Source organism: Pseudophryne corroboree, chromosome 9, assembly GCF_028390025.1.
Source record: "Pseudophryne corroboree isolate aPseCor3 chromosome 9, aPseCor3.hap2, whole genome shotgun sequence".
Taxonomy (NCBI): domain Eukaryota; kingdom Metazoa; phylum Chordata; class Amphibia; order Anura; family Myobatrachidae; genus Pseudophryne; species Pseudophryne corroboree.
The window spans coordinates 144704215-144720415 of NC_086452.1; the positions used below are offsets into that span (position 1 = coordinate 144704215).

At 41.4% G+C, this 16201-nt stretch overlaps 1 protein-coding gene across 1 annotated transcript in view; it reads right to left on the bottom strand.

Annotated features, from left to right (window-relative positions):
• DPYD (dihydropyrimidine dehydrogenase) overlaps positions 1-16201 on the bottom strand; it is a 1751827-nt gene that overhangs the window by 1488377 nt on the left and 247249 nt on the right. The window contains exon 3 of the mRNA XM_063941496.1: positions 2909-2996. Coding sequence (XP_063797566.1) covers positions 2909-2996 — 88 coding nt within the window. The remainder of the gene's footprint in view (positions 1-2908; positions 2997-16201) is intronic.

A 16201-nucleotide genomic window follows, 5' to 3' on the forward strand; every position in this document is an offset into this window, starting at 1 on the left:
GGATGGAAAGTCGACAGGGTTTCTAGGTCGACATGTCCTAGGTCGACAGGTCTAAAGGTCGACATGAGTTTTTCAATTTTTTTTTCTTTTTTTGAATTTTTTCATACTTAACGATCCACGTGGACTACGATTGGAATGGTAAACTGTGCCGAGTCGAAGCGGTAGCGGAGCAAAGGCACCATGCCCGAAGCATGGCGAGCGAAGCGAGCCATGCGAGGGGACGCGGTGCACTAATTTGGGATCCCGGTCACTCTACGAAGAAAACGACACAAAAAAAATCCTCATGTCGACCTTTAGACCTGTCGACCTAGCACATGTCGACCGAGAAACCCTGTCGACCTTCCATCCATGTCGACCTAGCGACTGTCGACCTATAGTGGTCGACCTAAACATTGTCGACCTAGATACTGTCGATTTGATGAACCACACCCGTTGGAAGCACTGTAGCAATTGGACACTGTACAGGTGTGTAGGTAGCTCTAAAGTGGCTGGACATTGGACAGGAGCATTAGCAGCACTGGAGTATACCGGACAAATCAAAGCAGAGGATGGACACAGCACAGCACAGAGCACAGAAGCAGCCACTGGAATGCGTGGACGGAGCACAGCACAGCAGCAGCCACTGGAATTCATGGATGGAGCACAGCACAGCAGTAGCCACTGGAATGCATGGATTGAGCACAGCACAGCAGTAGCCACTGGATTTGTGGGACAGAGGAGCAGCCACTGGAGTCGATGGGCACAGGAGCAGCCACTTAGCAGCACAGCAGAGCACAGCACAGCAGCATGGACAACTGGAACTGGCATCCGAATCATCACAGCAGGGTCTTCTATAGGAATCCAAAACTTGCGAGAATCCTACGCTGGCTGATGATATTTTGCCTCATTCTGAAGTATGAAATTGGCCAGCTGATCGGAGTGGTATATCCAGATTCCCCCGGATTGAGTATGTTTGGGTGGGCTTGGATCTCAGAGATCTGAGTCCACTCATCTCTAATATTAACTGGCGAGTGATCAAAACTTGCACACCAGGAATGAGAAATGAAGAGTGCAGACAGCTTGGACAGTGAGGAAAGCAGGGGGAAGGTGGGTGGAGCAGCATGTTTTATAAGATACTGTATAGGAAGAGCTGCATCTCCTATGGGAACAATGGCCACATGATGCCTGTATGTGGTAGTTTGTACACAGACATGAGGGTAGTCTATTTTTACATTTCTTGGGGAGTGGCCTGATAGACACCATGTTTGACAGGGGCAGATCTACTATGAAAAGCTTCAGGGCCCCTAATCCCGGGATCTACTATCCGGGATTAGTTTGGAGGGGTACATTTTCATCTCTTGTTTTTATGCACTGTGTGGTTATAGCTCATCACCCATAACACCGTGACAACAAGGCTTTTAGTACAGCACAACTTAAATGAGCACTGCTGGGAGTTGTAGTCTAGCTTTGTGATTTGCACTCTGTAAACAGCATGAATTGTGTATCCGTTTTAAAACTACAATTCCCGACAGCTGCAGAACTTCTTTTTGTAACATTCCCAGGAATGGCTGAGCCTGAGTGGGCCCACCCGTGGACAGAGGCTAGGAGCAAAGAAAGGTAAGGAGGAGGCCGTGACAAGGAGGTGTATAATAAGGTCATTTTGCTGGTGCTGAGTGGTGTGTGTCAACAGGTGTTTATTTAAGAGTGGGGAATGAGTGCTGTGAGGTTATTAAGGAAGGGGGTTTCTGTGTGGTGATTATTGAAAGGGGGTGTGTGTCTTTGAGGTGATTACTGAAGTGGGGTGTTTATTGACATGGGAGGAATGCTGTGAAAGGTAGACCTTAAATGGGCCATGGGTGTGCTGTAGCCAGACCTGCCCCACAGACACTCGCCCTGTCACCCATCACATCTGCCCCCGTTGATGCTCTCACTGTGCCAAGTACCTGACCTGTCCCCACAGACACAGGCTGGTGGGAAAGGGCTCACTGTATAGCGCATTTTTAAGGACTCCACAGTACCACCCCATTCTCTGTCATTTGGGTCTTGAGGTTCTTGCAAGGGCAGCAAGGCCCTTTGGACCTTGTTAGATGTTGCCCTATTGTTGCTGGTTGGAATTGATCCCGATTATAATTCACGCTTCAGGGCCCCAAAAAATGTAGGTACGCCACTGTGTGTGGTACTTCTAAACAGAGAAGCATTGTAGGACCCAACATATAATAAGTGGAAGAAAGGATGTGCCAGCAGTAGAGGAACAGAATGCAGTTTGGATTAAAGGTAGAAAGTAGGACCAAAACCAAAATCAAGAGAAAACTTTGCCTAAGTGGATCATTGAGCACTTGTGCGAGTGCAGTCTTACATGATAGCTGAAATCATAAGGGACAATGATGGCATCCAAATATATAAAACAAACACGTAGGGGAAAATATATGAAACATGAAAAATGACAAGGATAAATCATTTTCATAGTTACTGTACATTAAAAATGAAACCAATCTGATCCCTCCCAGCATCTCTGGTGCTTCACGTGGTAGCCAGTGCATGCGCAGAAGGACTCCTGGGTTATAAACCTCACATTCGGAAGAGCTGTCCTTTGTGATTTTAATTGCAATTGTCCGTGCATACCAACATTATTAATGGCGCTATGCACATGATAAGTGGTGCCATGGCAGGATGTATCGCATCCAACATGTGATGCGTAGTACATGCAACCCTTAATTGTATAGCTTTTCTTCCTCTTCAGAAAAATAAAATAGTGAAATACAGTAGAGAGTTCTGAAACCAACTTTCGTTATTCTCTTTACAAATCTAGCATTGTGGATTGTTTAATAAGATTAGTTTCAATAATATACAGTGAGTATGTATGTGTTTCTCTGTGTTATTTCCCAGTGGACATGTCATAGTGCCTTTTACACACACAAGAACAATTTACCTTGTTTGCAATACTTGTGATAAATGACTTAATATCCAAGTTAGTTGGGCAGCTCTTTTGACAAGGAGCATCTGCACATTTCAAGCACCTGCAAGATAAGAGACAGTGATAAATATTTTACAGGACAAAGCATTTTCTCTTGCATTGGATATACGAAGCCATCAGTTTTGAGAGGATGTGAACTCACCAACTGAATTACATGCAACAAATTTGATTGTATACAAAGATCAATAATGGTCTCCATCACATCCCCCAATGAAACTAAAGCTGGCGAAAGAACAATCTTTGTAGGAAAAAAAAAAGGCTGCAGAATTTCATTAACCCGAGGATATAGTGTTCTGTAAACATTAACCATAATGTTTTTCGTACTGCTTCATTTTCTTGGAGTTTTGCTACTTTTTTTCAGAGACCCAGAATAAGTCGGTGATTTGGCTTTTGACTTCTGCCTTGGGTTTGAATAAATAATTTAGTTTCTTTAAATTACTTATAGTTATCTAAGAAGTAAGTTACTGTTAATAAAACACTTAGGAAACTTTAATATTAAAAGGTTTGCATGCCTTTCTGATGTTGAGTTACTGGCTTGTGTACAGTACACTCCTTTTTATTGTTTACTATATACATACTTTTATACTGTATCTTGCTTAGAAGTATGCTGGCTGGTTTCAGTGTCCAGAAATGTGTACATACTGGGGGAGATTCAAATGTTTGAAAAGTCGGTTGGGTGTCTGTTTTTTCCTGATAGGAAAAAAACTGACTCCCAACTGACTTTTCAAACATTTGAATCTCCGCCACTGTGTACTTCCTCCTTACACTTCAGACATCTATATGGTGACATCAATACCAAAGTACAGGCGGTCTGTCTTACTCTAGTGTTTTATATGCACAAATAAATGTGGAATAGCCTTTGTGACTTACTGTATATCATAAAATTCTATTTGATTCACGTGTCCCATTAGGTACCATCCAATCATAAAATGCAGCTACTGAGTACTGTTATTATGTAGCCAACATACAGTAGAATAACATAATGGGAATTGGACTCTGATATTGGTTAAGACATTTTTTTTTACTATAGTAGAGCCAATCTTGAGGTATTCACATTACATAAGATTGTATTCTATCTTTAAAACTAGTTACAATTTATTTTGCATTAACACGTTGACAGTCATCACATTGTGCAAGACTGACCAAAAACTTGTTTTAACATAAATAACTATGATTCAATGTGTGTTTCAGTCCTGAGAGAGGGCTGAAAGATGGGCATATGACTTTTCTGAGGAAACAAAGACATACATGAAACAAGTTGATTACAACAGCTATCTGAACACCACCAGCAACCACCATCGAGCATGGTTATCCAATATACCAGAAGGGCAACTTAGGAAAATATAGAGGAATCGCTCCAAAACAAAGATCTTTAAAGGGCCAATAAAAGAACCTCATAATGTAATTTAAAGAAAAAAACTACAGTACAACATTCCTGGCTATAGAATGGTTAGAGACAGACAATGGAGAGAAAGAACTATTAACATACAAGGAAAAGACAATTATGAAACAAGAACAATGGCAATTTTATTGCCAACTACTCAGGAATTTTCTCCAGGGTCTTACTCTGTCCTAGCAAAACACAGGCATATACTGACCACAGATGAAGAATTACTGTAACATCAATCTTATCCTTCAAGCCAAAAATAGTATATAGAAGAGTATCCACCATCAAATCCACCAGGAAAAAGCAAAAACGTAGACACGTGTATGAATTCCGGAGCAAAAGGATTCAAATGCGGATCCTGTACAGCATGTAATACAACTAAAAAGTAGAAGCCAGAAAGGAATCATGGAAATCAAATAAAATTCAAATTGAAAGCTCTTTAAAATAAGGGCCAAAAATGACATGCCATACAAAAGGGGTCATCTACCTCCATAATTGAATTTGCCATCTGTAATATATAGGCAAACTAAACTAAAATTGCGCACATCAAAAAAAAAAGTCCAGGAACATCTCTGTCATATAAGCAAATAAAAAGAAAACCATAGCATCCCAGCCCACTTCAAGGAAATGCACAATAGTAACCCGCAAGATCTTGGGTACATAGGCCTTAAGAAAGTCATGACACAGTGGTAGGGGGAAATTTAGAGACCAAGCACTAGCAACAGAAGAAACAAAATGATTTTCAACTAAGGAACTCTGATCCAAAGGGACATAAACATCGATTTCGAAATAGATCCTTTTCTATAATGAATCCAAGAGTACCTCTGAAGAATAGATTCACCCATGAATGGACATCAAAATCCACAACAAGTGTATGGAACCCTGGGTCACATATATCATGGGTGAAATATCATTGCTCAAAAGTAGTAATAGTTAACAGCAAAGAAAATTCCAGATGTTTAGGCGTGCTCAGTACTCCAAGAACTGAGCCTGCTTATCTCTAGTCACAACATACATATATTATAGCATCAGCAGGTCACCATATATATACACATTATAGTGTGTGTGGGTGGGGGGGGGGCACAGGATGTCTCCAGACACAGGATGTCTCCATTTACATAAATTACAGCAGCTGCAGCATGTCACCATAGCACATGCAGTGGGATGACGCAATGAACAATAGCAGTGAGTGACAGATTGAGCATAGACACTATAGGATGGTCATGGAGATTAGTTGAATGTACCAATATTGCATAATATATCATATAGTGAGCGCCCAGTTTTAAAATTTATAATAAAACAAGTTAATTCAGTGTGACAAGTCCAATTTAAGCACATCAAAAGAGAGCAGGTACTATCAAAGATTAAGGTTTATTTTTGTAAATTTCATTCTACAAATATTAATAGTAAAGCAAAGAAACCTGGTTCTAAGAAACCAAGTCTAACCATACCCAGCTGGAAACCCTCTCTAAGTCATTTTATTATGTATCAAATACTAAAATTAAATGGAAGGCTGTGCTGGAGAAACAATATGGATAATAAACCATTTTTATAGCAGTCCACAGTTAGTGGATCCATCAGAAAGTGTGGGACCTGGGACTGACAAAATAGGCAACCCCCTTGTGGTTTAGCAGGGCAGTAGGGACTGTGGTGTGGCCAACTCAGAATTATAATCAGCGCTCAATGCTGGGGTGCGCATGCGCCTTATGTCCCTATTGAAAAAAATGGGAAGAAGGGGGGTGCCAATTATCTCTCTTGCACAGGGCACCAAAAAGTCAAATTACGACTCTGGTGAAAAGTAATCCGTCAGAAGAGGTCACCTGCTCAGCCTTCAGCCTGCACTAGGCTGCACATCTAAGCATCGGCGCTAGACAGCCAGGGCTGGCCCTGACAAGTTTCTGTGTCCCACAGTATACCAAGTTCATCTCCAGGCCCGGCCGTTACACTGTACCCACCTCCCATTCAGCAATGAACCAGCCAACTCTACAGAAGCATGAGGGAGCTTGTCCAGATCCTGTATGCAGCAGGAATCAGCACCTCACCCACAGGCAGTGTTGCTTTGGAGTCCCGAGAACAACGGTATACTGCTGGCTTTGGTATTCCCCAGTCAGGCTGGGACCCTCCCCTTTTTTTATAGAGGGTCCGAGCCTGGCAGGCCCCAACTCTGTTCGGGCCCGGGACTCCACTCTCGGCAGTCCCCCCTGATGGCGGTCCTGATTACAGTTGTTGCTACTTTGTACAATAAAGATACTCATAATGAATACAAACTTAACCTTAAGATACAGATCTATCGCATACAGAGCTTCAGGACTTCTAAATAAATCTAATTCTGTGAAGTGTCTTGGTCAATTCTGCATTCATACAGTAGTTGTGAGCTGACAACACATGATTGCAGCTGGAAGCACAATCGTCCAAGAGCCGCTCATGCAATCTGACGCCGTTGAATCCATATAGACTTAATTTGCTCACTGAGTCATTTTGCTGCTGACATAGAAATAACAAATGTAATCAATCTGTAATTATAAATCACTTTAGCTCTCTTATCACTCAGATGTACAGTAAATCATGCAGGAATCTAGTTTGTAAAACATTTAACTTTCCTAGTGAAAATCCACTAGAAAACCTGTAAAGTTTATTGGTATGAAGTGGTGTTACATATGACTTACACCATATTACAAATCATCCAGTAGCAAATAATTTTCACGATTCAGTATTTAAGAAATAAAATATTAATTCAATATTTGTGCAATGTCTAAAAACAGTACAAAAATCTAAGTTTTAAAATGTACCCTACAGGGTATATTTGTATTGTAGATGTTTAATATGTCCCTGATTTTAGCAATAGTTGTGCAAGACAATTCTTGATGCTACAGATGCAATAACATACTACAGATGTTTATTTTCCTATTCTTATATACAGATGTAGCCTCCATTATCTTGACTGTTTCTCCGCCTAGACGGACGTTTAGTCACGCTAAGGCGATAGCTTAGCTTGCTGAGTTTAATCACGGGCAGGCGCGTTGAGGCGATACTAGATACTCAGCATGGATTACACATCTCCACCACTGGGTGGCTAATGCTCCACTAATCCAGTACTTTCGATCGTATAGCGGCGGACTTATCTACAGCTCTGGCAATTGGTCAGTGACAACTGTAATGTTAATAGCTGGTGACCAATGGTCAGACGGTGAGAGTTCTCAATATACTGTAAATAGTTTATACAGACACAAACAAACATGTTAAAACACTTGTGTATGCAGATGCAAGTTTGTGTATGGAGATGCAATTAATTGTGTAAAAGGAATAATGTACATTAACACCGTGCTTTTGAAATACATGTACATGAGCGTCCGACTTCCCTAAGGCATAATGGGGATGTTGGAAAATACTGTGCTTTTGAAATTTAAGTATGAGCGTACGAGTCCCCTAAGGCATAAACCAACACCGATAGGGAGGGGTCGCTCTTTGCAGTACTTTTACACATGAAATTGTGAATCTCTCATGAGGCGTCGTGGGGCTAGCGATGAAGGCTCCCACCTCCCACACTGGGGGTCCAGGGTTTGAGTCCTGAAGTGCCATTTTTTTATGTGTTCCCGTGACATTCAATTACAGTACATATTCTTTTTTTTCTTTGTAAGACAGTCAATGGAAGAGTGCACACAAGTTTCACATAAATCAGAGTAAATCTGCAGGAGTGATTCTTTACGCTAAATGCAAATACACAGCGGTAATGAGTATAAATGAGTGTATTCTGACGCAACTAACTGATCAAAACAGTACTGTAGATCTTCTGCGTTTGTGTATTGCACATGACCTGAACTCCCTCCCTGTCTACTGCATGACCTGTGCAGGCTCTCAGGGGGAAAGGGCGATGGGCTAGCGGGAGGTAGTGGAAAATACCGTGCTTTTGAAATGCAAGTATGAGCGTCCGAGTCCCCTAAGGCATAAACCAACTGTACATTTTCAAATAAAGTGCACAACAGTAAAGTGCAGATACAGTATTATACATTTTGCCCTGTGCCACCAAACATGATCCTCTCCAGGAGGGACAGAATGCTCTGTTACTGGACTTCAGTTTTAATGTACAGTATGATTGCCATCACCTGTGTGAACAACTATACTGTACAGTAGTTACTGTATTTGATAAGAAAGGTGTTTCACCACAAGTGATAGCAATCATACCGTACTGCACATTAATATACTTTAGCAGTCCAAGAATCAGAGCATGCTGTCCCTCTTTGAGAGTAATTTTGGGAGGCACATTCATAGGTTTTACTGGCCATGGGGCAATGCTGAAGGAGCGTCACAATCCCCTAGCCAAAATACATAGGGGCGATAGGGATAAGCGAGGTCTATGCATATTACATTACACCGGACTCGATTGCACAGCAAACTGACAAAATGGCCACCGACCGTGAATCCCACAACGTGGCAGCGCTCAGATATGGAGTGAGAGATGGCATAAGTTTTGCAGGCTATGGGGCAATGCTGAAGGAGCGTCACAATCCCCTAGCCAAAATACACAGGGGCGCTAGGGATAAGCGAGGTCTATGCACATTACTTTACACCGGACTCGATCACATAGCAAACTGACAAAATGGCCGCCGACCGTGAACCCCCACCATGTGGCAGCGCTCGGATATGGAGTGAGACATGGTATAAGTTTTACAGGCCACGGGGCAATGCTGAAAGAGCATCACAATCCCTTAGCCAACAAACACAGGGACATTACAGTAAGGATATTCATGTAAATATATAAATAATTGTAAACAGTTAATGAAAGAATTACCGATCAAATACTGTATGAAGAAACTGTGTAAATAAGCTGGAACACGTGAGGCTAGCAAAAGTTTTCAACTGCAGAAACAGAGAGCAAATTATCAGGAGATTTCTCAAAGGTCGGAGACGATCCACACAGCAAGTCTGATTATGAGGAAACAGCTTTGCAAAGTGGGTAGCGGGCTGTGACTGATACGCTCTTTTATTCAGATTCAAACAAAGAGATTGGTGTAGGGATGAATGCACCTATACAGGCACCAATCACAGAGCATGCTTTGAGCGGGAAGAATTCCCTTTGAATCTGCCACGTGGTGGGGATTCACGGTCGGTGGCCATTTTGTCAGTTTGCTATGCGATAGAGTCCGGTGTAATGTAATGTGCATAGACCTCGCTTATCCCTATCGCCCCTGTGTATTTTGGCTAGGGGATTGTGACGCTCCTTCAGCATTGCCCCATAGCCTGCAAAACTTATACCATCTTTCACTCCATATCCGAGCGCTGCCACGTGGTGGGTGTTCAGGGACGGCGGCCATTTTGCCAGTGTGCTATGCGATCGAGTTCAGTGTAACGTAATGTGCATAGACCTCGCTTATCCCTATCACCCCTGTGTATTGCAAAACTTATGCCATCTCTCACTCCATATCAGAGCGCTGCCACGTGGTGGGGGTTTAGAGGTGGCGGCCATTTTGCCAGTGTGCTATGCGATCGAGTCCGGTGTAACGTAATGTGCATAGACCTCGCTTATCCCTATTGCCCCTGGATATTTTAGCTAGGGGATTGTGACGCTCCTTCAACATTGCCGCATAGCCTGCAAAATATGTGCTGTTACTTGCTCCGTAGCCGAGGGCCTCCATGGGGCAAGGAGTCACAGGTGGTAGCCATTTCAATTGAGTCTGCCCTGCTACAGAATTGTATGAGTACCGTATGGTGCATAGAACCTTAACAGTAGAACCGCTCCTGCAGCTTTGCCCTGGTTTATGTGAATAAAAAAAATAATAAAGTGTCTGGAAAAAACTAACATGCATTCGTACTTTAGGAATCGAACCCAGGACTCTGAGTATAGGAAGCGGAACACTTCACCACTTCGCCACAGACAGATGAATAAATCCATTGGTTTTGATTATGCTACGGGATTAGGATGCTAACATACTGTACAATATTCCTAATCTCAATAGGCAATAGTGAACTTCTAACACGTCCATTTGCGTCAGTGTACACTACTGGTTTTATGTTGTTTTGTCTGCGGGACTTGGACGCTTACATATTCCTAAAGTACTGTAAATGAATCATATATGCTGTACTATTTGCGTCTGTACTGTATATACTGTATTTAATAATGCAGTGTAATGAGATGCTGTATTTACTGTATGCAGCGTAATGAGACGCATTAGTAAAGTAGTCCTTACTGCATGCGCAGTGGTGATTGTAAAAAGCGACATCTGGTGGATGATCACAGGTATTACACGTAAATGTAACGCCAAACGCTCTGTCTGCCTCCATGCAATTGGGCACGCCTCTTTGTGACTAGGCACGCCTCCCTGCGCCCCGGTACGCTGCGTATGCCCAATCGGGACCAACACCTCAGCCAGTCAAGATAACGGTGGCTACTTCTGTAGCTAATGTTTTATCATTCACATCTGTCCTTGCCTCAGCCACCCCCTATTAACCTACCAGTATATATTTGGATTGTGAGAGGAAACTGGAGCACTAGGAAAAACCCACACAAAACATATATAACTCAGTGCATGCATCACATATCACATTACTTCTCATTCCAACATGGTTTTAAAAAGCTTTTCCTAAAAAAGCTAGTAGTTCCAGTTTGTAACTAGAAATTTATTATATTCACCGATATTACAAACCATTTTTTGGTAAAGTGTATTTGTACTTTTGTAAAATAAATTCAGAAACTAAACTGGTTACCATTTACCAGAAATAAATTAAATAATATCAGGCATGTTGCTTATTTTAAGAAAAAAAAATGCATGTCTGGCACTACCCCACTAGTTCCCAATCTGTGTGGCATAGCACAATGGGGTGCCGCAAGGCTCTTGAAGGGGTGCCTTGTGTTGGTGGTCAAGGACCAAATCAAATTATATATGGTCAAAGTGATAGGCAAAACCAGTGCTAGTGGCTGCCAATCATAAAACGTGGACCAAAAAAAGCACAACTGTACACCACCACATAACTGACCCTAAGGATGACAGGGAGGAAAATTTACTTTCAGTAATTGAATTTTTTTTTCCAAAATATATCAATAATAGACTGTTGTCCAAGGGGTACAGTAAAAAAAAGTGCTGATACTCTAGGGCGCCGTGATTCAAGAAAGTTTGGAAACGACTGCACTACCCTAAAGAAAACAGAAAATGTCCTCATCAACTGGAGTATACATATTAAAAACTGATACACACTATGAAACTGATGCAAAGTCGAAGTCAAACCAGCTAGAGATGGTAAATAAATGCATATAATCACCAGTATGCAGAACTGTATGTAAATCAGCTGGAAATGGGAAATAAATGCATATAATCGCCAGTATGCAGAACTGTATGTAAATCAGCTGGAAATGGGAAATAAATGCATATATAATCGCTAGTATGCAGAAATGTATGCAAATCAACTGTAGATGGGAAATAAATGCACATACTGTATTCATTGGTGTGCAGAACTGTATGCATCTGTAGGTGCAGCTGAACCCTACTTGTATGCTTTGTTTGCTACTTGCCATCATCATTATCTGTGTGCTATATTATACTTGCTGCAAATGATACCACCTGGAAACAACTCTACGTAGCTGAAAGTTGCACCAACACATGCTCACTGCAATCTGCCTATTTGAGAGTGCTTAGTTACAGGAAAATTATAAAAATCAGTTACACTAGCACCGCAATTTGCCATTAAAATGTTGCAGGAGCAGCTAAGTGACTTCGCCGGTCAATGTTAATGGATCTGCTCGAGATGAGATGGGCTTTTAGGTCCCCATTCCGGGTACTGCAATACTGAAAGGAGGATTGTGGTGGTAACTTGTACTACCACAATCCTATAAAAAAAAAAAACTTCTCTCGGTGGGGGTCTTTGCTTTGTAGTGAAAGTGATGCAAGTATGCAAATACGCTTGGGTACAGAGCACCCATAAGAATTTGGCAGCAGGTATGCAGTACCACCCACTGCACACTTTGCACCTGTGACTACCATTACTGCCATTATAATGCGCTGACGCATGACTGTGCCTCCCACTTCGTCAAGGCTACAGGGAGCGCAACGGTGATGTGATGAAAGTCTGGAAATTGGGCTAAGTGCCTTTTACAGCAGTGTCCAGCTGTTTCCCTTTACTCGTCATGTCCCCTCATAACAAGTGACCACGCCTATTTTTCAGCACACTTAGGGGACATGTACTAAGCAGTGATAAAAGTGGAGAAGTGAGCCAGTGGAGAAGTTGCCCATGGCAACCAATCAACTGCTCTGTATACTGTTATAGTATGCAAATGATAAATGTTATGTAAATGCTGATTGGTTGCCATGGGCAACTTCTCCATTGGCTCACTTCTCAACTTTTATCACTGCTTAGTACATGTCCCCCTAAGTACCACTAAGAAAATATTTATACTTGCACTACTGGGTAGCAAAACCCATTTTACCTGGCCAATGCGCTTATTATCCTTTGAAAAAATAGACCCAATAGTGACAAATATAAACCTAGAAAGGTGACAGCTGGGTCACAGTCCCTACCTAAAGAATCCTGAATGCAAAATCCACTTAAGATGCTCGAATTCTATACCTAACAATTATCAATAGCATTCTGCAGCATGAATTAAATCCAATTAATTTAACATGATGATTCCACTTCAATACATCATGCGAAAACGTTTTTCTCATCATTTTTATGCACAACAAACTAATAAGCATGTAGCATGAAATAGGCAGATATTCAAGTAAGGAAAAGCTATAATTAAACTAGACAATTTTTTTTCTATCATACAACTTGGTAACAAAACGCAAATGAAGTAGGAAGAAGCTGCTTGGCAGCAAACAGCCATTGAAAAGATTACTAGTTATGGCTAAGAACATCTTCACCAAATCATTTCTCTTTTAATTATTGAGCTGCTGCAGTGTGCATATAAACAGCTGCTGAAAATGTCACATGCAAATGAGTGTGTATGTGTATATGGGAGTGAAGGGAGGGGTGGGGCGGGGGGGGCCGGTGGCAGCACAGAACCAAAGCGAAGTATTCTTCTGTTTATTTTTTTTATTTTTCATATTACCGTGAATATGCCACTACAGACAGGATCTTATAATAATACCATCTTGAAATTCTCTAAGCACTATACAGACTAAAGTGCATCACTCTGCCATTAATCCCACTTATCATTCTGACAGCTTAGTAATTACACTACTGCTATGGCCAGGTAGGCCTAATAAAATATCAACTGCTGAGTTAGAGTACATGCTGGTGAGATGTTTTATTAAACTTGGGGGGTTGATCATCAAGTGACATTACTGTTGACCTATTTTTCTATTTGACAATAAATTATACTTTGACCATTCCATAATAGATATTACAAAGTGCATTTGCCAAATAGAAAAGGTACTGCATTTCACTAAGCTAAGCAAATTGCATAAATAAAATAGCAGGAAAGGCATGCCAAAATGTTATTACCTAAATTGTTTTAAATGATTGATAACATGAGAAATCACATCCATACTATTTAAGGGAGAGTAAAGCAAATTGCAGTAACCATGATTTCTACATCATTTTTCCATCAAGTAGTGTTTAAATAAAACTCCCAAAGCTCAAATCCACTTTTTTTTTTTTTTAAATTGTCTTTTGATATTTTGGTTCAGCTGTTATTAGGAAACTACAAATTGGGAATTGCTATGTAAGGAAGGAATTAAAAATGTAGACCTTTTGCTATGCTATTTTCAGAGAAAAGGAAATGTATTTCTGTACAAAAATCTTAAACTAAGTGGTATAATTATGAAACCATAACTACCCTTTTCTCCTACATTTTAGCCAGTGAAAAGGGTATTATTGATTCTTCCAATCTACCAAGAGGAAATTATTGGTATCTCTGCTGGCTTGGACCACTCTCTGGGTGGGATGCATCCAAGGCCGATGCAAGGTTTCTAGTCACCCTAAGCAGAACTTCGGCCACACCCCTGCCCCAACAGCAACCACCACTTCCCACTTCTAGGTCCCTCAGGTGAAAGTATGGAGTCAGCTTCTTATAAGTTCCACAGCTGCAATAAGTACAACAAGAAGCTCTCTCTTAGAAATATCCTTAATTTTGTGATTGCAGACTCAGTGGTGCCCCCCACCCCCCTCATAAAAATTACTATATGGGCATGGACTTGCAGGAGAAGACTGCCTTACACCCCAGTTTTTGACCCTGCTCAAACAGAAATCAAAAAATAAAAAAGTTCTCACAATGCAATATAATGCAATGAATCAAGTGGTCTATTAAAATGAGTGCAATTTCTTATTGTATTATGAATAATTGGTTTACGTAAACAAAAAAAAGTCCTATTTATAGGTTTTTTAATGCAATCAGTCCATATAACACACACTGTTTGGATATCCATTCCTCCTGGTTCTTTCAATTTTTGTAGGTCCACTCTCAATACACTTTCGTTAGATGTCTCCACCTTTGGCTTCACATAGGATACATGTAAAGCAAATGGTGGAAGATCATAGTGTAAACCATGCAAATTTATTGATAAAATCACAATTTGTACATAAACATGCATACCAAATGTGACCTTCTAGGGAAGGTGCAGTAAGTACTTTTATAGCTTCTCCTATTAAGCTGTACCTCCTTAAGGTCCAAGGCAGCAGTTGACAGCACTAAACTGCATTCAAGTGCCTCGGCAGGTGCTTCAAGCGATCGCACAGCTTGCCCACCACTAGAATTAGCACTGCCTAGGTAGCTGCCTTAAAATAAAGCCGGCCCTGGATGCATCACCCAGCTCAGTTTGAATATAATACTGAAGATCTTGTTACTGACCGCATGCATATCACTGTTTAGTAATGCCACATGCATGTACCATTGCTATTAAAATTGCAAAAGATAGCTCTTCCGATAAAATCTGTCTTTTGAAATTAGATGACTTCCAGGTTTATTGGATCCCTGTCAGAGTCTGCAGTAAGAAGCTCTACTAGGCAATGCCATCTATAGATTGCCTATTGGGGACAAGCTCTGGAAAGTTTTGCTTTCTGGAGCTTGATGCATAACGAAAATGCAGTCAAACTTTCGAAAACTGCATTTTTGAGTACAGTGCATCCCACCCTCTGTGTCCTATGTAGACTATATGGGGACAACTGAAGTAAATCAATTTAGTAAGTGGCAAGAAACAAAGCTTTTCATCAAAGGTTAGCGCAATTTCAGGATGGCATTAGCGGTCCCGATCAATGGGGACACAGCTAAACTAGAGAGTCTTCATTTCATCTCTTCCAGGGTAAAAACATATGCATACCTCCCAACAGTCCCGATTTTCGTGGGACAGTCCCCTTTTTTTGGGACTGGCTGTTATGCACACCAGTGCCTGCAGGAATGTACTGGTGTCAGAACTGTTATGCAGTCCAGTGCCTGCAGGAATGTACTGGTGTCAGAACTGTTATGCACACCAGTGCCTGCAGGAATGTACTGGTGTCTGAACGGATAGGTATGCAAAACAAATGAACTCACAGACAGACTGGGGAATATGACATTACGTACACAGAAGGTGATAGGGTAACAAAATACACACAAAGTGAACAGAGAAGCCCAGAGGCTAAGGAACTGGGTGTCTCCCTAGTATTAGTAATGCTCAGATGGGAAAAGCAAGATGTTGTGTTTTAATACGTAGAGAACCCGAAATGCTGTTGCTAAGGGCAACAGCAAAACCCTAAAGGGTTACCAACGGGTGTGGCAGTAAACTCCTTGGTCAGAGATGGAATGATAGACACAAGGAGAGTCTCCACAATCCTAATTCTCACTTGCAGTGCACAGGTTCAGCTTACTGCCACTAAACTGACACCTGACACCTTGCACAGTGAGACAGGATTTAGGCAGGCAAGTCTTAGAATACAGCCGCAAACTTGCTAAG